We start from the raw sequence: 24,882 nt of genomic DNA, 5'->3' as shown, positions 1-24,882 counted from the left end.
TACTGTCTTCAAAGACGAACAAACTTCAGTAGCATGTAAATGCCCCATGCATTTGGTGGACGTACTCCCGATTCCACTGCATGGATGAGATGGAACAGAGATGCAGGGCAGTGACCCAGCCCTGCTGACTCATGGGAAATCCTCTCGTCTTGCAGGGACGAGTCTGAACCCCACAGGCCTGCGGGACATCACCACCTACCACACCATCTTTCTGCTCACCATCCTGGGCTCCATGGCCCTGCTGCTGCTCATTCTGCTCTGTCTGCTGCTCTACTACTGCAGGTAAGGCCGAGATAGAGGGAGGGCCCAGCATGCATTGTGGGGCATCTGTGGAATCCAGAGTCAATTTTAAAAGTATCCATTTTAAATTTCATAAAAAATTTTCCAATTTTGGATACTACCATTATTCTTTCTACTGGTCTGTTTGTTAAAGGTAAGTTTGTTTAGAAAGTTATGCCTGCCAGCCAGACATAAGGCACTGAAGGTGTTTTTATTGCCCAAATGGAAGAGGTTTAAGCCTTTATACTGATTACATTACAGTGCTATGTTTATGGTTTATTCAGTTGTGTGCTTTCCATGATTTGCAGCCATGTATTTTCAGTAAATTTCCTTCATTCTGTTCGGCGTCCTAGGAGACGATGTCTGAAACCGCGGCAGCAGCACCGTAAGATGCACGCCTCCACCACACTGGACAACTCCAAGAGGGACCAGGGCACCTCCACCTCTCGGCTCAACCTCATCAGCGGGGGCCACATGGAGACGGCCTCCTCCAATGGCGACATGGATGGCGTCAAGTCAGACCTCTCTTCCTCGCGCGACTTCCAGAGCTCGCGGGAGGAGTTCTTCAGGAATGTCCCCGCCCACAAGCTGCGGCACGCAAAGGGGGATGGAGGCGCCCGGCGAGGCGAGAGCTTCCCCATGAAGGTGACCCGCTCCACGGACACCAACAGCCTTGACCCCCCGCTGCTGCAGGACGACTACACGAGGAGCTACAGCTCCATGGACGACAAGGGAAGCGACAGCCGGCGCCACAACGCCAACGACAACCAGGGTTACTCCTCCGACCCTCCTTCCCCACCCGGGATGCCCCCGCCATTTTCAGACCACTACCAGGGCCCCAAGCCTGACGGCAAGCCCCCGGAGTACTCCATGACCCAGTCCACGGACCACCTGGCTCGGCCCACCTCCTTGAACACCCAGCCTGGGCAGCTGATCTTCTGCGGGTCCATTGACCAAATGAAGGAGAACATGTACAGGAGCATGGTGCCCACACTGGTCATTCCGGCCCACTACATGCGGCTGTCCTCTGACTTCTCCGGTGTGGAGCAGGGGACGGAGCAGCCGACACAGCAGCAGCAACACGACATGGATGCCATGCAGGGGGGCCTGACCCCCCAGCAGCAGCAGCAGCTCCAGCAGCAGCAGCAGCAGCAGCAGCAGGCCGGCCCGCCCGGTGAGGACCCCGAGGGCCGCGGCTGGGGCCCTAACCCGTCCTCGGGACCCGTCCGCATCCCCGTCCTCTTCAACGACTCCACCATGGCCCAGATGAACGGGGAGCTGCAGGCACTGACGGAGAAGAAGCTGCTGGAGCTGGGGGTGAAGCAGCACCCTCGGGCCTGGTTCATATCGCTGGACGGGCGCGCCAACTCGCACGTGCGACACTCCTACATCGACCTGGGCAACGAGCGCCCCAGCCGGGTTAACATTGACCCAAACCTGGATTCTGGTGTGGAAGTCAAAGAGTGCAAGACAATACCTGCCGTACACCGCAAGGGAAAGGGCAAAAGTAAGGAAGACCGTGGGGGCGGCGACCGCAAGGACCCGAGCGGCAAGGCCTACTCTAAGCTTGCTTACCTGGACGACACGGAGCCAAGCAGCAGCGAGAGCCGTACGGCCATGTGCTCACCAGAGGACAACTCCCTCACCCCGCTGCTGGACGAGGCCCCGGAGCCCCGCGGGGCCACCATCCCCCGGCGGGGCCGCAGCCGGGTCAACAGCTCCCGCAGCAGCAACAGCGAGACCCGGCGGGACTCCATGACCAGCCCCGAGGACGAGAACGACCCCGACGACAAGGACGACAAGGGCGAGAACAAGAAGAGCCCCTGGCAGAGGCACGAGGAAAGGCCTCTCATGGTCTTCAACGTCAAGAAGTAGGCCTGAGTCGCCAGGGACCCCTCACACTGTTTCTGAGGGGGCACAAGATTCAGTCTCCATCGATGGTGTGCTTGTAGATCTTTTTCCCGAAAGTGGTCTTTGGGTAAAATACCAACAATACCATAATCCAATGCAACCCAGTGGAAAGCACAACTATGACACGGATCACTTGAAGACCAAGATGCATTGAAAGTACATTGCTAAAAAAACAATCTTCCTCATTGTTTTGAAGTGATTGAGTAAACATCTTGTTAGTTCCCTAATCCCCAGAAATGTTTTGGAGGAGCATGGTTTGTTGTCTCCATTGGGACTATCCCAGCATGTGGTCAGTGTTGAAAAATCAAGCTGTCATCAGAAGTTGAGTTCTTCCTGTATTGGATAAAGCAGAACCTGAGAGGACATTGATGGTCAATGACAGTGAAGTGAATGCAGATTGTATATTCCCAAGATTATGTCTTTTTTTTAATCATTCTCATATGTTGTAAATATTTTCCCAGGCATTTTTTTGTTGAATGAGCTGTTCCCAGCAACAACAATGGCAAGCCATTTTTCTGGGAATAGACAGCAGGCCAACTGTACCTGCTTTGTTCCCATGGAAAAGTTTCTTAGCTGTCCCTCCTACTGGCTGAATAGAAGGTTCTGGCAATGTCGATGTTGGATACCTCTTTGTTTTTGTTTTTAGGGTTTGTTGGTATTATTTGGTTCATTTAAGCTCAACAGCTAGACAATTGAGAATGAAATGACCAATTTTTCTGTGGATTTATGAACTATCAACAAGACCTTTTTTGAAATGTGTTCTTGTGGTGAAGAGGAGAAGTATAGTGCTGTAAATTGAAATGGCTTGGCAGACCACAATGAGGTGGATTTGTTTCGTGTTTTTTCACTATTGGAAGCAAATCAATGTGTTTGGATCATAGGAGAATTCACTTCAGTGTCCTGCCTTGGATATCCCATTAAATCCTGATTTGTGTTCTTGCAATTGTCCCTGGGAATCACCTCTCCTATAGACAACTACAGGTCCTGAAAGATGTTACTATGAAACTTTGAAATATGTCATTTTTTTCCATTTCATTTTTTTTGGTCAGCTGGCTCTTTAACCTGTGGATTTATGAAAGGACTTTCCAGTGTGTAATGTTAGTGTTCGTTGCTGTATACTCAAGCGAATGTGAATGTTTGCTGTTTCAATAAGCAGGGTGCATTGACTGAGCTTTTCTGCTACATCTGTGTTACTCTTTCAGGGACATCCAGTGTCAGGTTAACCTAATGAGGATGGTATCATTTTATTGACAGCGATAGAATTGGGATCAAATTAACAGCTGCTAAAATATAATCACTTATCACTGCAGTTATCCCACAGTGTTCCATAATTGGAAATAGCGTTACATTTTCTCAGTTACATTTGCTCTGTTATAAAGACTGAATTATGAGGATCCCAAATTATTTTATATGCTTAATTATTAGGTCAAAGCACAAGGCATCCTTTAATGAAAGAGTCTGAAACGTGCAGTGAACAGATATGATTCCTGTGTAGTTTTATTCAAGAGGCGGCTACCATTTTTGATGGCAAAGAGATCTGATTAACAAGGGGAATTCTGTAGTTCCCTGCATTGGTACCTGGAACATATTAGTGTAGGCCTGGGAGAGAGTAGTCTTATTTACTGAAAAAAACTATCCTTGAAGCATTTCATGGGGTCAAGCTATTGCAAATGGGTAAAAAATAATGAAAATGGATGCCATCAGGAAATATTTATTATACCACACCGAGCTCAAAACTAAAAGTTGTTCCATAATTTCCATCCAGATTCACTTACTTAGACCTACAGAATCTAAACACATGTTTATCTTATATTTTGTAAGAATTTATGCTGTATATTGTAAGATATTTGAGACACATTGCTAAACAGCCACCCAAAAATGAGGCTGCTAGACCAGACTATTCCATTAGTGCCCTTGACAGCAAATATTGTGACATGTCGCTTTGGGTCATGCTAGGACTACCCTGTCCCAGATCTTAACCAAATTCATATGATCTTCTGTTCACATTGAATGTGCAACAGTCACTCATAGTTCTCTATTCATAGTACAGAAAGCTGTGTTCAGTTAATTTAGTCAGTCCTCGTGTCCTGGCACACCCTCCCACGAGACAGAGAATGTGTTGTGTGTGTTCACATGAAGTCCATTACAGCAAAGAAAGAAGGCTTTGGTGGAAACGGCCTCAAGCGAGAAGAAGGAAGACGTCCTTCAGTAACAAGGTGGGAGTGTACTCGCCACACTTATTGACATGCAAATGAGTGTCAGAAATGCACACAGAGTGAATTACCCGTCATATGAACCATACCGTATTCTCTCCCTCAAGTGCCTTCTTTTGCATACATTTTTCTGGCCGGCACTGAAGACCTGTTCAGCTAGCAATGAAAGGAGCGTTGTAGATGCAAGCCAAACAAGTTAATTCAGTCAGGCGGGTGCCAAGCATGTAAGTTTGTGGCTACCTAACGATGACGTAGACCCGTTCACTTGCAAGAATTCATGCCACCATTTCATTGACACCAATTCTTTACTCAACAATACACTCTAGTTTGTCAGCATTTCAGCCAAGGTTTTTTGGGGGAAAAGGGATATATTTTTAATGAGCGCAAATGGTATGAGATATAGTTTAGTATCATGCATGTACTCTGTATAGTGGTATGTTGTATGAAAATTCAGATATTCCCACAGTCTAGGCTTCAGTTGGCAGGGTACCCTCTATTTCGTGGCACAGGAGCTCTTATCCGTGCCTGCTGTCAGTCTGTTCTGTGTGTGTGGTCCTCTGGTGTAATGAATGTGCAACTTGGACAGTGAACTTATCAAAAGGAGCAGTGGCTGGCAACCAGTGTTTTGTAGGATGTGCCTGCTAATCTGTGCTTTCCAGAACTAATGAAAGACGTTGCAGATATGTGACAGGACCATAAATAATGATTGGTCATTAACAAATTGAGAGAAAAAAAATGGGTGAAGAGCAAAACATGTTTGAAAAAATAAGATTCAGACATTTGGGACGCATGTGGAAGAACATCAAAGGTCATTTGATTCACATGCCAAATTTCCATCTAAAAGTAGGAGACTTTACTGCTTTTTTTTCGCAGGTTAAGCATCCACCAGTCACCCTTCCAGGCATTCACAATTGATTTAGCAGCCAAAATACCCTCATTGCACAATTAGCAACAACACTGCCTATGACAACAACTGTGAACTTGATCTCTTAAGGATATTAGCCTTTCCATGCTGAACTATGGATTTTGAAAAAATAAATTTAAACACTGTCTTGCATCCACCTGGGAACTAATATCCTACAACAGTTTAGTTGGACATAGCACTTAATCTGGCATAATTTGTAGTAAAAAAATCTTTTTTTAAAAACTTGTGTCATCAAGGACAGTTATTCAAATCCCTGCAAGCAGTGACATTTTGCCAATTATGAATACCAGTTAAGAAGAGGAAGAAATTGCAGGGGACCCAATCTAATTTCTCAGTGGCAAGCACAAAGACTTCAGACCATTAATTGAAGATACCTCAGCCCAGATAAGCATTCATGTGAGTGATGCCTATTCATGTTACATCATATACAATGCTGTTAGTATGATCCAAGCAAAAAAAAAAATGCTCTCGTTTACCAAGTAGCCATAAACTGACACAATTTATGTCTTTAAAGCTTGAGTTGAGATTTCCAGTAAAATATTCCTGTTTTGTAACCTTCTTGGTGAAACTTTAAGCCATTCTCTGTAACAAGAAAAAACTGAGACCGTTTTTATCTCTTGCCAGCTAACGTTTGTCCTTTTTCTAAAATGCTGTCACTGAGCCTTTTTCTCACTGCCGCTTGACATCTGAAGTAGTCGGTTATCTGTGATTTGCTAAACCCAGTCCAACTAGTTTTTCTTTACACTACTGATGTGTATAACATGAACTACAACAGTTATGTTTCCATTAGAGGAGAAAATTACTTGAAAATGAGAGTATATTAGGAATACATTGTTGGCATAATGATCACATTTAAATGTGGAAAAATAAACTTTCTTACCCTCACAGTCTAATGTAAACATAGCCAGGTTCAGGTTCTCTTGTAATGTTTATACTGCCCAACAGGCTGCACACTCTGCAATGGTATCTGTTGAAGGCAGTGGGACATTTGTACCATCATCTTGCAGGCTTTGAGTGATATCGCTTGCAATTATAAGGTCCTAATTACACCAAAAAAAAGCAACAAAAAAAAAATACAATGTCTGTGTTACTCTGCATTTTAAACAGATGAACCTTGTCCAAGATAATGCTTCAAGAACATAAGTGTTGTGTCAAGAAAAAGAAATTTAATTCAGAATACAATATGGAGACTGAAGGATTGGAGTGGAAATGCTTTCTAGAGGAATCTGACCATTCTTGAAAATGTCACTTGGTTCTGTACGTTGACAGTTGTACATTTTGTGTAGGTCGTATGTTTGTGTCCAGGGCGCGAATGGCGAGGGAGCCAACCAAGAAACTCATCTGAGCTTAAAAATATGAGCGAGTCTGCAATGTTCCATGACCTTTTTCCCCTTTCAGTGTAAAGAAATTGTGGTCGAGATTTTTGAACACAAGAAATTGATATTGCTATAATTTATGACAGTATCCATTTTGCAACTTAGCTTAAAGATAATTACAGTGGATTTTCTACCTTGATTTTGGTCATACCAGACAAGTCTTTTCCATGTAGATGTACATAAGGCAGGGTTGAAGTATCCACTGCCTCAGCTGGTATCCGTGTCTCTTCCGGTGCCTTAGATCCCACCACCTCCTCCCAAATCAGCCTTCTACAAAAACTGGATTGGTTATTAGCAAGATGGCCTTATACAGCTTGGTAAAAAGTCACTCTACTGAAAAATGTGCTGTAGTGTGGACTACTCTCAAATATTTACGGTGTGCAACCAAAGTCCGCAGTATGCTTGAATATTGTTAAACTGGTTAACCAATTCAATCAGAAATGAAATATTTGGGCCTTTGTACAGCACCAGTACATTTTCTTAAATAGATAAAGGTAAAGCAATGCGTATAAGAAACCTCAAAATGAAATATCCTAAAATGGTCTCCTTCAGCACAGTATAACATTTGTCCACTAGGGTGTAACATCGAGCAGAAACTGAACAGTTCAGGCTTTTCCGTGTACAGGCCGAATTGAATTTTGGAAATGGTTGTGAATGGCTGTTAAGCTTTTTTTTTTAAGACTTTGTTAGAATGTGTGAAAAATCTGAACTCGTGGTGAAAAGTCACTCTCCTTGTCTTTTTACTTTCATTTTCAGTGCAATCTTTATGCTTGTTCTTATTAATAATGTTAATATACAAAGATTAAAGCATTTAACATGTTTGAGTTTTTTTCCTGCATGTTGGAACTGGTGTTCACCCAGAAGTTTTTATAAGTCTCTCTAGTCATAGAACAGGTTTTCAACAGTTGAAAACAAAAACAAACATGGTATGCTTGTGGCAATGCAGCAGAAAAACACAGCTTATCAAATAAGATCTTTATTACTATTTAACACATACATTCGGGTACGACCAACAGTAAAAGAACATTTAAAAAAAAGTTACATCACTGGAAATGTTTCACATCAGATCAGTCTGGCCCGTTGCATTGATCGATGGTTTACTGTCAGTTTCCACTCTACCCGGTGAGAGAGAACATTGGATATTAAATATCCCTTCACAGCTTCCTCAAGTGTGATCTGAAATGGGCTGAATAAGCAGGTTCGAGATGACTTCAAAAATCACAGTTTGCCTTAATTGATCCCTTATCCGAATGCCCTATCCCCGTCTAAAATTAGAACAAAGAGGTCGATCGAACAGCAGAACTGATGTACATATCCCATTGAACGATGCAGTCACCAGAAAAGAACATGCATATCGTGCTTACTGGAACAAAAGGTAGAGCACAACTGGCACCATCGACAAGTCAATGCTGCTACATGTTGAACTTACTACGGAAATATTCTTGCCTGACGAGCTATCGAGTGGTTTATCCACGCTTTGTCTTCAGCTTTCAACAAGCCTTCTTGAGTTTCGGAGGTGGTTTCACAGTGGGTGGGTTATTGAATGCCAGTAGGGAGACCACAGGTCGACCTGGAAGTCACAGTTTAACCACGGAGCTCACAGAGTTTCCATTCAAAGGCCTCGGAAACACAGTCTCTTTCCAATGCCCAAACAGGCTATAGGAGTCCGGTTCAAATGGGTGAGGAAATGCCAGTCCTTCCTCCATTCTGCCAGCCGAACAGCTCAAATGCCCTTTAGCACAATCGCCAAGCTCTCCGAGAATGAACTGCGATGGGTAGTGTACAGTTGAGCCAAATTCATAGCCTCAATATTCACACAGTCGCTTACAAAGTAAAAAAATAACAACCAACTCAAAATAAGACAGACGTGACTAACAGGGAGCCAAAGCTTACTAAGTTGCAGCTGGTGGGCGTCTTTCTCATGCGTGGGATTGCATGCTGTCTGCAGGAGCTATCAGCCCACAGTAGGCGCCGCCAGAGGTCTCTTGTCCGGGTGCAGTGAGGTCTGGTCGCTATGTGCCGCAGTACGCCAAGTGTCCGTATCGTGTCAGCCAAGTTTAACTTCCAACCTAGGACAAGGACGCACCTGAGAACTATTTCCAGACCGTGACAGCAGGTGGCGTCTCTGAGCAGAGACGGTGAATCCTTGATAAAATGTGCTGAGAGTCGGGGGGGGAAAAGGCACGCCACTATTGCAGCAAGGGGAAAGTCTCAGGTTTCTCAGTTCCAAATGTTTCCAGCATTGCTGTTTCGGTTACTACCCCCTTTAAACTTAGATGGAAAGAACTACACAATCCAAACGGTTTAAAACGCCACAGAAGGCTTTGAGTGGGGCTAAGGCCACACAGAGGAGGTGAGCCAGATGGTGACCCTACATGAGAATTTACAGACTTACAATATAATCTCTGGTTTGTAAGGCTTACAATGTAATTACTTGATGTCTACATCTCTGTCCAGGGTGCTTCTGGGTAGATATCCCAACAACTTAACAAGGGACTAGAAGCTACACTGACTATGGACACATAATAGTGGCTTGATATATAATTTAATATTATATTAAATTATACGCTCCGGTGAAAGAATCTTCCGGTACCTTTCCATGGATTCTCTTAAAATGTATTGATTATTTTCTTTGTGTCACATTTGGTAGAATGTCACAAGGCCATTAAGTGCTAACGAGTTATGGCCCTTTCAGACATCTTAAAATGTGCTCGTTTTAAACGGTTTGGATGGTCGGGAGTGTGTTCTCAGCAGAGTCACCCAGCAGTTGCGTGTGGGGTGGGGGGGGGGGGGTCGCTCTCACAGAGCCCGCAGGGCGTGCTCCCGGTTCAGCTTCTGGAAGAAGGCCTTCCCAAACTCGTAAGTGCTGATCATGACCGCGCAGGCCGGGGCCACCTTGACCACTCTGGGCAGGAAGCCTGAAGGGAGGAAAAGCCAACAGTCACGGTTTGGTCAACCACATCGGCCCCTTGCCCGCCTCGTTCAAGAAACATGCGTACGGTCACATTTGATCGTAAACTGTGTGTAAGAACATTTCCAAGAACATTTTGGTAGTATTTTCTTTCTTAAAATTAACAGTCAGCATTCATCATCTCATACAAAAACAAAGGTCTGCACATGTCATGAATCCCATATTGGGTTTTCGTTGGAACATTTTTAAGAACAAAAATAATAATTTAAGAAAAGTTTTGTGAATGAGGCCCATTGTTATGTTTGCATTGATGGGATTATTGGAGTTCACTGAATTTTCCACTTTAAGTTTATTTATTTATTTAGGATCCCCATTAGTTATAACCTCAGTAACAACTATTCTTCCTGGGGTCTACACAAAAGACAAGATAAGACATTCAAACATCACATTATAGACAATCCACAATATCAACAAAACAAAATGAAATAAAAATAAGAGAAAATAAGCACTTCTCTCATATTCATAATGTCACCTCAACAATAAATGGTTAAAGCAAATAATACAGTTAGTAGGCTAGGTATATATAAATATATATAACTGCCCAATACTACTAGTGCACAGTGAAGCCTTACCTAAGTTGGGGCTCAATTAGGAGTACTGCTCACAAATATTTCTTAAGAGTGAGATCAAATTATTGTGAATTGCCATATAAAACCTAACCTTTGTTTGACAAAACATACACCCTATACATGGTCAACAAACGGTGGGACAATGGAGGTGCCTCCGATTCTCACCTGCAAAGAGTCCCCTATAGCCCGAATCAGCCAGGATCCTGCTCATGATGTGCCAGGTGGATGAGGGCTTCTTAGCTGGGGCTGTGAAGGGGAGAAGAAGAGAATTAGTCGCTATGCAACCATCTCCCAAGACGAGTGATCAGAAAGCCGCGAGGGACGCCATCTTCTCTCCTTTCTTCTTCCAACACTGTTCCTCTTTGCAGACCCTGTAAGGGTACAGGCCAGGGAATGACACAGTTAGCACACGCCTGCTTGACGTAACCCCTCCCATCCCCTGGCCCCGCCCCATTTGTCCATCATCGTAACTGAAGGACACGATTCTCTCCCCAAAAAAAAAGATCTACGAAAAGGCACCTTGCTGTGGTGCAAGGATGAGCCCCATGGCCTCAGCTCAAATTTGGCCTGTGCCAGTGCCAACCGGCCAGCAGCTCCACAGGGAAAAACGTAATTAGCGACTGTCGCCCAGCATGTGGGAGGGTTCGGTCAGCTAGGGGTCCACGTTTCTTTGCTATATAGCTACCACCTCTGGTCGACCGAGTGCCCATGGCTGTAAAAGCCGCATGTAAAAGGTCTTCCTCCAACTCCACTCTGTGCAAGCTTAGCGGTGTGAAAAGAAGCATCTGGTGACCCCAGAGCAGCCCCACATTGGGCACCAAATGGTTTAAAAAAAAAAAGAAAGAAAAAAAAACAAGACAAGGGCAAAAGCCTTTGTCTTGCGTTGCCAAGTCCTCCGGTGGCATCAGCTACAAATGTCAAGCGCCCTCCATGCAGGGCGTGGCACAGCCCTGCGCTCTAAGCCACGCCGCGCCGCCATCTTCACCGCGAGGCCCCCGTGGATCACCTGTCTCTGTGGGAGGAGGGGGGGGGAAACAACACGCAGACTACAGCCCCGCCCCCCTCAGTCCATCACGCCTCCGCCGCCACGCCCTGTCTGAGAGAGGGGAGAGAGACCGAGAGAGGGTCAGTTCAGCGACACGGTCAGAGCAGCGGTCTGGAGTCGGCACAACCCAGCCGGGAGCCAGGCCCCTGCTGCTACCCCCCCCCCCCTTCCTCCCCTTGGCCCTTCCCCGGCCTTCCCCGTCCTACCTCCCAGCGTCTCCATCTCCCCCAGCTGAATCTGCCTCTGTGTCTTCACCACGTCAAAGGGCAGGGTCATCACCGCCGCTACCTGTTACAGAGAGTCAACAGTGCGACACACTTAACAGCTGGATCTTAACAAAAGGTATTTACATAGGATCCATATGAAAAGGACTCTTCTGATGTTGTTTGCAGTGAAGGCTAAGTACACTAGCAGTTTTTTAACTATAGCCTGCAGCTAAGTCGAAAGAACATGAAAAGAATTATGGGTAACTATCATTATAAGGTCTTCCGGTTGACTGGCATTCAACATGGTGGCTCGTCTCTCCTGTTGCCAATGGTTAAGATTAGATAAGAGAGACGCCCTTGGCAAACGCATGGGTGTATCATTTCAGCGACTGCCATGGGAGGGTGTCCAAGTCCAGTATCCTCCCAGGCATGGATTACATGGCAATGCTCTCATTTTACAACGCAGGGCCACTTTCCCACAGTCGTACCTCTTCACAATGGCTTACCCAACCCATATTTGTTCAACGGTATAATATACAGGTGCGTGTAACATTATTAAAGTGTCACCGCAGCTCTCCTTCTCCTTATCAGGGACAGTAAACTGCCGGTGCAAGCCAGCGCATATCACTGCCTGACAAAGGCTGAGGCTGTTAAAAGATCCGAGATCACCGGAGTGTCAAATCAGAAACAAGCAATCCACGCGGTGAGCAAAGGGGAATCGAATACGCTCCACATTACATAACTATGCTAATGCACACATGAGCCCTGTATATAATAAACAGCACGCCGAAGGGAACCGCAGCCAGGAAAAATGTTCCGTTTATAGTCCCCAGTGGAAACATTTGTCACGCACACACCTGTGAACCGCTGACAACACTTCTCACCAGTCGTAAGCACCTCCAGCAAATGCATTTGAACTGCCAGTACGGTTTTACAGCACACACTTCATCATTACACACAATTATCCTTTTTTTTTTTCTTCTTCTTTCTTTCTTTACCCGTTTTTCAGCTTAGGTGCCTTTTCTCATCGCCGTGTATGAGGACATTTTGGATACCGTGTTAGCAACAGCAGGCGTTGCAGATGCAGTACTACTCACCGCCCCGGAGATGGCGCCGGCAAAAAAACTCATCATGAAGGTAGCCTCGGTAACCCTGTAGCCAGCGCACAGTTGGGCCTTCGCCAGCTCGTAGTTAAACCAGTACAGGGCTGGAGGGCAGAGAGCAGATAATGAATACAACACGACTTTTGCTTTTGGGCAAGTCAGTCTTCATTTGGCAGATCTCAGTAACGAAACAGAACAGGGTGCTACTACTTCACAGAGAGGCAGAACGTTAGAGAATTATACTGCCCTGTGAAATCTGTAACGTTTAAATTAAGTAAAACTATAACTGCAAAACGGAAGTCTATTGACACTAAAGCTATCGGGTCGAATTCTCTCGTACCAAGTTGTTCTTTCATTCAGAAGCAAACACGCTGTGTTTCCAATCGAGGTATGTAAAGTTCAGTTATGGACAGTGTGACTGTTAGACGAAGCATTCCCCGGACACGGCGGGAAGGGAGAGTCACCTGAGAAGGGCACGTCCCGCAGGACGGTGGGTCCCCAGCCCCTCCACAGGGACAGCCAGCCGTTCTGGGCCACGGCGGAGCGGATGCAAACCCGCAGCTCGCTGTAGGACAGCTGGCGGGACTGCATCTTGGTGCGCACCAGCTCCAGGGGGCTGATGACCGTGACCGCGCCCACTGCCGAACAGAGAGACGCAGCTCACCCGGGTGAAGTGTGCATCGCAAGCGGGCGCACGGACGCACAAGGGCAGGCAAAGATACACGACCTTCACGCGACCTCGCGAACCAGAACTTTGCTTTTATTTCTGCATGAGGAGGCATCCATGTTAGGGCTGGGCGATATACTGCAACAATAATTACTGAACGCCACAATTATACCTGATGTGAAGGTAGTAAACAGCCACACTTCAGAGGCTGCGTGAAATGCTCCCGGAAAAAACGTCACCACTTTTCTATTGGCTGACCAATCAGCAGCAAGGCCTCACAGCTTCCATGTGACTGACAAAAACACGTCACATGGTCACATGGTAGCTGTACAACCTTGGCGCTGATTGGCTGTCTTATCAACATCCAATAGATAAGTGGTTGCGTTTTATTCTCCAGAAGCATTTCATGCAGCCTCTTTAGTGGTGTTAACTACCACTTCAGGTGTAATTAAAAACATAAAGATGAAAAGAAAGTTAATGCACCATATTGGGGCAAAAACCATTCAATAATTATTGTCGTGGTGTTTTGCCCAGCCCGACATCCACTCTTTGCTTCAAGATTTGGGCCAGCTTTAATTATTATCAATCCTTCTAATAAGATGCCTTGATGCTGTTGCTGTTGTACCCAAGCGCCTTAGAGCTTTGCATAATCACCTACTGTCTATATTGAGCCAAATTAAGCCCTGTTCTCAGCCAATTCATTAGTTCAGTAAATATTCAAAACTGGGGAGATTCCAAATGTGGAGAACCGATGGAGAAAGAAAATGGCTGATTTCAACTAATTTGAAGCGACTGATAACAGTTGCACAGGATGGGGCTGGAATGAACATGGAATGAAAGAATGAACAGTGATAATAAGTTTACAGGAGTGGAGCTCGCATACTGACTCCCAACATGCACGTGTGGACATATGTAACCTGTGCTGTGTGCAGTAAGCATCTCCCCCCGGACCGCATACTCACATCTGGCGAGCCCCCCAGCCACGAGGGGGACCTGACTCCCCTGGTAGCCCATCCCGTAGCACAGGAAGTCCTTCAGCTGGTCGTAGCACGTGAAGTAGATCACGGTGGCTGGCACCGCCATCACTCTGTGCAAAAGAGACACAGGGTACACACTCGCTTTAACGCGGCCGGTCGCCAACACACAAGAATGCAAGAGGACGCTTGAGGACAGGCCATCCACACCAGCTAGGCTGCAGTGTAGAGCATCTAGCACTGTGTAAAACCTGGTCTTGAACACCCCAAGGTCATCTCTCCATTACTGACCTGTACATTATTACCTGCCTGCTAGTAGTCATTACCTTATTTAAAAGTGCTGCTATGTTACCCTTTACGCCATGTCCCCATAGCCTCTTCATTCATCTGAAGAAAATGTCCTGCTGTTATTGTCGTGAATTCTAACAATCCCCAACACTAACCAGGATGCAAAAGCAAAAGCAAAGGTTTTCTAGTCATTTCTGAAGGCCACTGTTAGTTTTAGTCTGCTGCGTTGGACATGATGTCATGAGCCGAGAGCCAGAAATACCTCCTCACAGCATGACTGCTCTCATTCCGCAGTGACAGGTCCTTCCGGCCAAATTAAATCCATAATACGTGTGGAAACAAAAGACAGACTCTGCCTCCCGACAACTCTTTTGCTCGGGCTATCATATTCACATCTGATTGGTTCTCACTTTGTGTGATCTTCCAATTAAAAAAATAACCAAAGGGGGATTTAATTACACTATAGTAAAATGCCACATAACTGACCTCAAATAAATCTATTTTCTGTTTTTTGTTCTTCGTAAAGCACGTTGACCTGTCACTGGATATGAAATGTGCTATATAAATAAACATGTCTTGCCAGTGGGGAGGACAAGGTCGGAACAGGTTAAAATTGAAATAAGTCCAGAAGGCTTATTTTATTTTTTGTGGTAATTTTCAAAATATGAATATGGAAAACTGAATTCATTCAACAAACCATTCTGTTCCTTTTATCTTTTTGTTTTAACAGCAACATGAACACAAACGATCCATCACATGCGGAGGGGGAGTTCCAGCAGTCCTAGCTTGCACCAGGAACGCAAGAATGGACGCTGTTAATGTACTGCACTTGTGTAACAGCACTTTGCCGGGCTGTCAAATTGACCTTAACCTTTCAATGAGGGCGTTAGATAAGCCGGTAGGTCTCTCGTACACGAGGCAGTTATGAGCGAGTTTACTGTATTTGAATCTCAAGTGCACTTGGGCCAACCGTTGAGCTTGACTTCAGATTGGTGTTAGAACAGAACACATTTCCAAACTGCTAGCCCAATCCCCATCTGGTGTGCAATGGCAAGACTTCACTGTGACGCGTTCTGTCGTCGCGGTGCACTTACAGCGTTGGAGGCAGCCCACTCCACAGAGACTTCACTCCTTCGTTGCGCGTGATCTTCACAAACGCGTCCTGAGCAAACACGGCGGAAAACGAGGAAATCCGTCAGGCCTTTCAGATTTGACAACTGCCAAATTGGCTCACACCTGAACTTTGTGTATGTGCAGTGTACAGTGTTTGTGAATGTTTAGCGTACACCCTGGGTTTTCAACAGGGAGTCCCGTGGACCCCTGGGGGTCCTTGAAGGTACTGTAGGGTGGGTCCCTGGCCAGACTTGATATACAATGACTATATACAGATTTGTGAAATTATTTCAAAATACAATTTTTTAAAAAAAAATTTTTTTAAATGTAACACTTTTTACTTGTGATAGGGGTCCCTTGGATGCCCCTGAACCTGGGTGGGGGTCCCTGGAAAAGGTTGAAAATCCGTGATGTACACCAATTTCCAATTTATGCCTCATCTACTGTATGACTGCAACAGAACCGATGTCGTCTCACAGCACAGTTAAAACCCAAATTATACAGCGTACAAGAAAACTGCAAATCCCAGCACTCTCTTTCTGTCCAAGGCCCCAAATTAATGTACATCCCAAAAACATCTAACATCTAACACTCTTTGAATGTGAAAACGGAACCAGTGGACAAAAGACAAAACGTGAACCGTGTGCGGAGATAACCGATATGGAGAATGTAGCAGATGGGAGCTGGTCAGGATCTTACTAGAGTTCCGCTGAAATGTGTGGGGGTCCTGTACCAGCTGGTGCAGCTTGCGCCATTTTGGCAAACATAGAGGTGGTCCATTAGCCCATTACAGTACAGGAAGCATTTCCCTGCAAACACAGCACAGGTAAGCACTAACTACTGCAAAGAACACCTTATTACTGATAAACAGGGGAGACAAGTAAATACATCACTACAGAGCAGTGAATCATTAGCTCACTGAGATGAGGACTGAGCCACCTGGATACATCTACGCAGTGATAAACCCACATATATCCACTCTGAAAGGAATTTCTGTTCTGTTTTCTATCTAGAGTTCATGGTTAAAATACAAACAGTTGGTAGGGTATGTGGAGCAGTCAGTTGGGCAGCCGACTGCCAATCAATAGAATGTTCCCCGTGCGACCAAGGGTTTGATTCCCCCGCCCCACGGCCCTTTCCACACTGTGATCCCATCGCTATCTGTAACCCTCTATGCGTTCCCCCATGCGAGCAGGGCGCTCCTGTTTAATGAATACATAAAAACGCAAACAGTGATTCAGACAAAACGCGGGCCTAACTCGACCTATTAAAATCAGCTCTGTGGCATTGCCAGCGAGACACACATAAACAATCTCAAGGTTGTTCAAAGTAACTCATCGCACTGAAAATAACAGGGTGTGTTTTTTTAGCAGTTGTGTCAATGAACTGCTTTTACACTGTATGCTGGCACTTGCATGAATGATGGCTCCAATCCTCGGCAAACCACTGGACGGCATTGTTTTTACTCAATTTCAGTGGATAAACTTAAATAGGCCTACAGCTTCCAGGTTTCAGGGAGTATTATACCACTGAGGTCTAGGGGAATGCAGATTCATTACACGGCACAACACGTTTTGGAATGTAGCTTGGGTTTTGTCAGGGAATTACTGTGCCATAAAACAAACGCAGTAGTTCAGGTTTGTGTGAATCTCACGAGATCGCTTTGTCCTTTGTACTAGCAGAGAGGAATACTGGCATGTGTGCCCAGAGTCTACTCATCAGTGGTTAAATAACAGGAGGCAAAGTAGGTCAGGGTTGCAGACAGTAATCACCGCTTGACAAAGGCCCTTCAGTTCATATCTCATGTTTTGAAATGCATTTCTCTAACTTTGCTTTGCATTACCATGGGACAAAACAATTAATAAATGTTTTTGCGATACTAAAATCTTTTTGCACACGCAAACCACTATGTTGACCAACTATATTGAAATCAGTGCAAATAGTAGTTTTCATGTCACCAACGCCTTTTGCGCATGCTAAACCTTAAGTAAACCTGGTCTTTAAAGCACAAAACGTTTTTAAAAATGCTTTAGTGTTAGCAGCAAGCTCTAAGAGCGAGTGATCTAAATACACGTCCAACCGTCCAATCCCCGCCTTTTTGCAAAGGGGCCGTCTCAAGCCTGCATTGAGGCACGTTATCTACCATGCACACCAGTCCGCTGGGACTGCCCAAAGTGTGTCCGCCATGTTAGTGGAACCAAAACACAGCCTAAGGATACTAGCAAAGCGACATATACTCACACTTAGATGGACGTATAACATTGCTCCAGGGCACAGAGTCAACAGCCAAAGCTGTAAACCGACAAAAAGCAGAGAGTGAGCCAGAAAAAGGGGAAAGAAAAGACGAACCAAAAAAAAAAAAGAAGCTCATTTGACGTTAGCTGAAGCATCTCTTCTTCCACTCAGTGCTCATGTAACAGCTACTGGAGACGAGCTACCGTAATTACCTTTGCAGGTAGCAATTTGGGCCATTTTGCTTGTGACATATGGCTTATGCCATTACTGCAGTTAAATGTAGTTCTATATAAACACTCCAAATGTTAGCAATAAAAATGGGCAAAAACAGGCAACCAAAATATAGAATATGTGCTGTACATGGTTGCATATAAGGGAAGTATTTCACAATGTGTGGTGATATCACTTAATTGCAAAAAACTGGGTTTCAAGAAGTCAAACAGTGGGAAAAATATAATTGGCTCAAAGATGTGAAATTAGGTGGAATCAGAAATCCTGTGAAAGAATGTGCAATGCAGCAACATGACTTCCGTTTTAGATATTCCATTGTGAGGTATTAAAAGACACAGGGACTGGCTGAGTGCAGCAGACCAAATTCATGCACAGACAAGCAATAAGAAGTTAGTAGCACTGCACTGCAGTTAAGCAATAAGAAGCACTGCAGTTTTTTTTCATAGCAGATTGGAGGATATTCATCAGTACCTCGATAGAATGGTGATCTCTGGGCTTGCAGTCTTATCTTCACTACATCCAGTGGTGTGACTAAAGAAGACAAAGGACTCATTTTACATTTTTATTTTGCATTTTATTCTTCCAAAGCCAGCAGTTTTCCCATTCTGCCCAGCTCAGTTTCTGATGTCCTCCGTGAGTTTATTCCTGTAAGATTTACATTTGCTACATTGGACAAGGGGTGTCCAATCCTATCAAAAATAGGCCATTGTGGGCATAGGTTTTCGTTTTAGCCCAGCACTAAGACACCTGATTCAACTAATTAGCCAATCATGGTCTTCTTCAGTCAAGTAGAATGAGGTGTCATAATACAAAAACCTGCACCCAAACTGGCCCATTTAGGATAAGACTGGACACCCCAGCTTTAGACCAACTTCACAGCCTAGTTATATATTAATATTCTATGACCAAAACAGGTACAGCGCAGTCATGCTTTCTCAGACTGTACTGAACAGGCATCCATTCTCACCAAACAGGGAAGTGAGGAGGGCTCCAGTCCCAGAGGCCAGCATCTGCTGCACTGGAGTGATGCCCCCAGAGGGGGTGACAGTGGCCCGTTCCCCCATCCCGACACCCTGCAAACGAACACGGACATCAGCATCACCTGATATTCAATATCTACTGCGATATGAGGCGATGCTGTCCAAATCAGCACTGGAATACATACAGTATATGCGATTATATTACATTGCATTACATTTATTTGGCAGATGCTTTGATCCAAAGCAACATACAATAGGTGCATACCAAAGGGCATTACTGGGGTTTTTATCAGGTTCATATTGAGGTTTTTATGTATAGCCTCATGCTAAAGCCTGCCTTTGAATTGTAGCTCTTCATCTTCTGATGAACCACTTAAATGGGAAATAAGGAGGGAAAATATCATGCTGCCCTGAAGAAAAACTGAGCTGTGGCACCAGTTCATTAAACAACCAAAATACACTGAATGTTTTATTTCATTTTTTAAATACATTTTTCACCCTCGTTTGTACTAAAAGTAGGCTACATAATAGCTTTACAAAGAGAATAACGGTCCACAAAGACACTGGTTAAAATCTGATCACGCACAGGAGAAAACAGCTCACTCAATGTAGAACTCTTATGTCATTTAGAGAAAGGACATGCAACTGCCCCACCCCAAAATGAAATAAAAAATAAAATAATTTTAAAAAGAGGAGGAATCGCAGTAAAACCCACTTTATCTGTGCTGTGTGTCCCATGTGTCGACTTTCAGTTCACACTATGATCCTAGAAATAGGCTACTTAATGGCATGCTAACTTAGCAGGCAACTACAAATATTCCATTACCATTTCATAAATCATTTGATTTTTTAAGAGAAGAAATTAATTTAAAAAGTGTACCATATGTACATATTTTGTGTATCCATATGTGCGCATACAGTTCCATGAAAAACTATTTGCCCCATTACTCCATTACTGCACATCTGTCATAATGAATGGTTTCAGATCTTTAGACAAAATGTAATTAACAAAATATGTATTGCATACGCAGACTGCTTGGCAAGAAAGAACAAAACATACAAACTATAGACTTTTATAGCTTTATCATTTTTGAGAAATTGTAGCTTTGCAAATATGCCAATTCATTTCCCATTTTTGAGGATGTAAGCTTACTACAAGAACAGTGGACTACAGCACTTCCCGGTCAGAATGCACACGTTATGGGAATAGTTCACAAATTCACCTTGGGACTGGACCGACAATCAACGACTGATTTACAGAAGTTTCACATTAGCCGAGGACGAGCATCTGAACTCATTTGGGAGGCTATCGTGCAAAGGCTCTTTGTGGCATTTTGGCCCACAGATCGTACCTCCAGCACAAGACAAGCTGAGCACCATATTCTGATCATTACAAAGGAGCAAGCGGCTGAACAGCTTTTAGGACACCACTCTAAATGTCTGGAACAGAGAAAATATTCAACATCCCCCCAGGACGCAGGACTTGGACACTGTCTGGCCTCAACCGTGCTCTTACTCCAAAAGAAGAACACTGCATTACTGCCCAGTGTAGGTCTTGTCAGGTCAGACTTGTTTTCATAGTAGTGATAATGATACGTGTCCCAGAGGGTCTATACCACACAGTCCCTGAGCACGACAATGAACAGCACATTGAACACATGGACCTTCACAACAGGTGTCAACAGGAGATGGTGCAATATGCAAAATTGCAAATATAAGCCCACAACTGTAACTGGCTGCAGGGTTAAATGGAACACATTGTTACTTTGATTGCTTTAAGCAAATAAATTCACATGTTAAGTCAGGTTTAAGAGAATAACTTGTCAACATTGACTGAACTATCTGCACCACCGAAAGGAACAATGGTACAACTAAAACATAGTCCTGCCTTGTAGAAGGGTGTAACACCAAGCAGTACTGCACTTGGGCACTTAAGACACTGATAACTTATCCGCAGCGAGCATTTCAGGGGGAGGGGGCCCCCCAGACAAGCTGACGCCCATCATGCCGTTAGAAACCATGACTCAACACTGCATTTCAGATATGTTGGACTGGTGGATGAGGAACATTAAAAAATTCCAACTTAATACTGAGATGAATACCAATCAGCCTAGATCCACATTAGACTTTGGGGTAGACAAATTTTGGGTTTTGGACTGAAAGGTAACCAATAGCATGGATAAATACAATTGCTTTATACTGTACTTTATTCAAGTAGGTACCACAACAAGACACTTCGAAGTATCAAAGACCCTCCTGTTTTCACCCCTTCATTCTGGAAATTCTGTTCAGTGCGATTTATAAATATTGCAGCTATACTGTATTGATTTTTGCACTGCTGCATTTGTGTTGTCGTTCATTTGTTCTATATACACAATGCAGTATCCCCGTGTTGTTCCACAAGCATGTCTATTATAGGCTTTATTTACCTTTTTAAAAATCTCCTGATTAAAATAGGTCCACCAAAGCATGCCTATAACACCAGAAATGTTATTCAGATACATGTTTTCTGTATTCTAAATGCCAAATTAAGCGGAAAGAATGTAGCACAATTAACGGCGTATTAAAGACCAAGGATTTCATTCGCCCTTTCGTCGCTGTTTCGCATTTCTGTTTTGTTGAATCTCAATCGCCGATGTAAGGAGTGTGTTTGAAGACGAGTCAAATTATCTGATCAATTTTAATGCAATTAAATGCATACAGTTTTGCCTAAATTATTAACTTAAGGTTTTTTCTTTTTTTTAAACTTAACATTTTAAATGTATGAACAGGTAGCTGAATTCGTCGACCGGTTGTGGTTCTGATTGACCCATCATATTCTGTTCCTGCAGGGCGGTATACAGAGTATATAGAGCGAACACAAGGCCGACTAGTCCATGTGCGCTTCACTGAGTCACGTTCCCCTCCGCGTGGCCAGGCAACCTGCTTCTCCCCCAATCAGGAGAATCCCTAAACTCTTCCCAGACACTTCCGCACTGAACCCCTTCCCCCTTCCCATCCCCCCAGAAATAACACTGGCTACAAAAACACGGCCATAGCTGAAGAAAATATAAAACCAAAGCCTGCTGAAACGATCGTTCCACATGAATCTATTAAACACGTTGCGATAGTTACCGATCGGAAAGCAATGTCTATTTGCTTGCAATTTTAATCATTTAGAATACTAGAATAGTGCATAAACATTAATAAACTAGAATAATCTGCCCAGTGCAACAACTTTTTGCAAAACATATACTTGAGCTTGACCCAAATGGTAGTTGTCCCCTTGCACAATTAGCTAACTACCTAGCTATTTCTCTTAGGTTATTGTGTCAGCAAAACCATTTTAAGCTAGCTAAATTAGCCATTTTGCCAGCTAACAGTAGTTCTATACGACATTGATACCTGAGCCAGAGTCCTCTTATTAACGAAAGGAAAAGAATGAAGGCCAGAACTGATATGGAATCAAGTTGATAAAAAAAACCGCATCTATCAAACGTTAGCGACATCAGTAACGCATTTTAATTAATTTCATTTTTCAATATTGTCGTCAAGTCACAGTCAGAAATTAATGAGCACGATCTCCATAAGTTAGCGTTATCGCGCTGTGATAACTAGACCACAGAACTGGCTACTAGCTATCTATGTAGCTAGATAGTACGGCCAGGGCATCTCTCAAACGCAAAGGCTAGCCTGACGTTAGCTACTAACAAGACGTCGCTAGCTAAATAGCTTGCGTTGCTACTGTATGGAAGCTAGCGCGACACACTAGCTAGATATATTGGAGTCTCCCCTTACCTTACCTTTCTTTGTTTAGTCTAGGAGGAGATGGTCCCTGTTTTGTAAATTGCGGACTTCATATTGTTAGTATCGGAAAAGCTTAATTTTTCCCCGATTCCAGAAACTGAGTTTCCATGCCTCCCGCATCCCGACGGCTGCTGGTAACTAACCAACTGCGACGATGCGGGCAACTGACAGTCCTAGCTGTTCTCGCTGTTCTTTGGAAGGTACACTGCTTTGGACGACAATGACCTTACCCGGGGTTTCTTATTGCTCGTAAAACTAAATCTGAAGAAAAATGTTAAATTAAATTAACGTAGTTTTACCGCTTCATGCATTTTGCAATGCTTGTTAATATTCCATCTTGTTTTAAAGACAATGAAATATAGGTGAATAAAACATCACATTCCTGACATGACAGCCTTTGTCTAATCCGAAAGTACACCTAGATCACTCAACTACGGTCATAAATCGTTTCAACATTGATATTGTAAATATAACTCGTTCATTAAACGGCGTCAGTTTAATTGAATGAAAATAAAATATTACAAACTGTGAATGTTAAACTCATTTATTGTCATTTGGTAAATATAACGTAAGTATTGGCTCCATAGTCTGTAGCCAATAAATCGCGAGCTCCCTCCCCTGTTCAGAATATATAGCAACAGTATTCACAAGTGCATGTATCGATATGATGTTCTTCTAGGGAAGCGTCACTGCAAATCAATACAAAGTTATTCTGAGTGATCACTTTTATCCTATGATGAAAAGTTTCTATCCTGATGGGAGTGGTCTCTTCCAAGATGACAATGCCCTAATCAACAGGTCTTGAGGGGTCACTGAATGATTTGATGAGTATGAAAATGATGTGAATCATATGCTATGGCCTTCGCAGTCACCATATCTCAACCCAATTGAACACCTACGGGAGATTTGACCAACATGTTAGACAGCGCTCTCCACCACCGTCATCAAAACACCAAATGAGGGAATATCTTTTGGAAGAATGGTGTTCCATCCCTTCGGCAGAGTTCCAGAGACTTGCAGAATCTATGCCAAAGCATGTGGTGGCCCACCACCTTACTAAGACACTTTATATTGATTTTTCTTTGAATTTGTCAAGCATCAATACATATGTGTGTATATTTAATCCTCCACCCGCCATGTTAGGGGAAAAAAAGTAATTTGACAGTTGGCTGCTTATCTGTGTGCTGTTGCATCATAATGCTCAAGAAAGCAAACGAAAGGTCTAGAGTTGGTTCTAGGTGTGATATTTGCATTCTGAGTCTATTGCTGTTGTCTCTCAACATGAAGCCCTAAGAAGTGCCAATGTCAGTAAAAGCAGGCCATCATGAGGCTGAAAAATCAGAATAGATCAATCAGAGATATGCCCAAAACATTGGGTATGTCAAAATAAACTGTTTGGTACATTGTTACACACTGTGTAGAGAAAGAATGGAATTTCTCATGGTCCAAAGCACCCCCTCATCTGCGAAACATGGTGGAGGTAGTGTTATGGCTCCGACATACCTGTATATGGCTACTACTGAAACTGGTTCACTTCTCTTTATTGATGTGACTGCTGACAGCAGTAGGATGAATTCTGAAGTGTACATAAACAGTTTATCGCCTCAGATCCAACCAAATGCCTCCAAACTCATAGAATAGCACTTAATCTTGCAAAAGGAAAATGAGCCCAAACACACTGCTAAAATATCCAAGGAGTGTTCAGAGTCAAGTAGTGGAATGTTCTTTACTAGCTAAGTCAATCGCCCAATCTGAATCCAACTGAATAGGCATTTCATTTGCTGAAGACAAGACTGAAGGCAAAAATCCCCCAAAACAAACTGGAACTGAAGATGGCTGCAGTACAGAGCAGGCAGTGCATCACCAGGAAGATACCCAGCATCTAGTGATGTCTGTGGGTCGCAGGGTTCAGGCAGTCATTGAATGCAAAGAATTTATAACAATGTATGTAGTATGACGACGTTAAGATTATATTAATTTGTCCAGTTATGTATGGTCCCCTAAAATGGG

General features: G+C 43.9%; 2 protein-coding genes across 5 annotated transcripts in view; one reads left to right on the top strand and one right to left on the bottom strand.

The window, feature by feature from the left end:
* The window catches only part of LOC135247804 (protein FAM171A2-like), a 50,362-nt gene extending 42,834 nt beyond the window's left edge, over window positions 1-7,528 (top strand). The window contains exons 7-8 of the mRNA XM_064321658.1: window positions 156-282; window positions 633-7,528. Coding sequence (XP_064177728.1) covers window positions 156-282; window positions 633-2,154 — 1,649 coding nt within the window. The 3' untranslated portion in view covers window positions 2,155-7,528. The remainder of the gene's footprint in view (window positions 1-155; window positions 283-632) is intronic.
* A 136-nt stretch (window positions 7,529-7,664) lies between these two features.
* On the bottom strand, window positions 7,665-23,076 carry slc25a39 (solute carrier family 25 member 39). Of its 4 annotated transcripts, none has more exons than XM_064321660.1 (12): window positions 22,864-23,074; window positions 19,074-19,179; window positions 18,578-18,637; window positions 17,882-17,932; window positions 16,340-16,449; window positions 15,622-15,689; window positions 14,228-14,352; window positions 13,063-13,236; window positions 12,593-12,702; window positions 11,496-11,577; window positions 10,410-10,490; window positions 7,665-9,622 (listed from the first exon to the last, which is right to left on the bottom strand). In XM_064321660.1, the coding sequence occupies exons 2-12, from the start codon at window positions 19,168-19,170 to the stop codon at window positions 9,504-9,506; spliced, it is 1,077 nt and encodes a 358-aa protein (XP_064177730.1). In that variant the 5' UTR covers window positions 19,171-19,179; window positions 22,864-23,074; the 3' UTR covers window positions 7,665-9,503. The 4 variants fall into 4 exon arrangements, with proteins under 4 accessions (XP_064177730.1, XP_064177729.1, XP_064177731.1 ...); XM_064321659.1 differs by having other exon boundaries at window positions 22,869-23,074; XM_064321662.1 differs by lacking the exon at window positions 7,665-9,622 and adding an exon at window positions 11,251-11,340 and having other exon boundaries at window positions 22,869-23,076.
* Window positions 23,077-24,882: the final 1,806 nt, after the last annotated feature.

The sequence above is a fragment of the Anguilla rostrata genome, chromosome 2 (genome assembly GCF_018555375.3).
Source record: "Anguilla rostrata isolate EN2019 chromosome 2, ASM1855537v3, whole genome shotgun sequence".
Lineage (NCBI taxonomy): Eukaryota > Metazoa > Chordata > Actinopteri > Anguilliformes > Anguillidae > Anguilla > Anguilla rostrata.
Note: the sequence above shows the minus strand (reverse complement) of the source record. Positions and strands in the feature narration are given on the sequence as shown.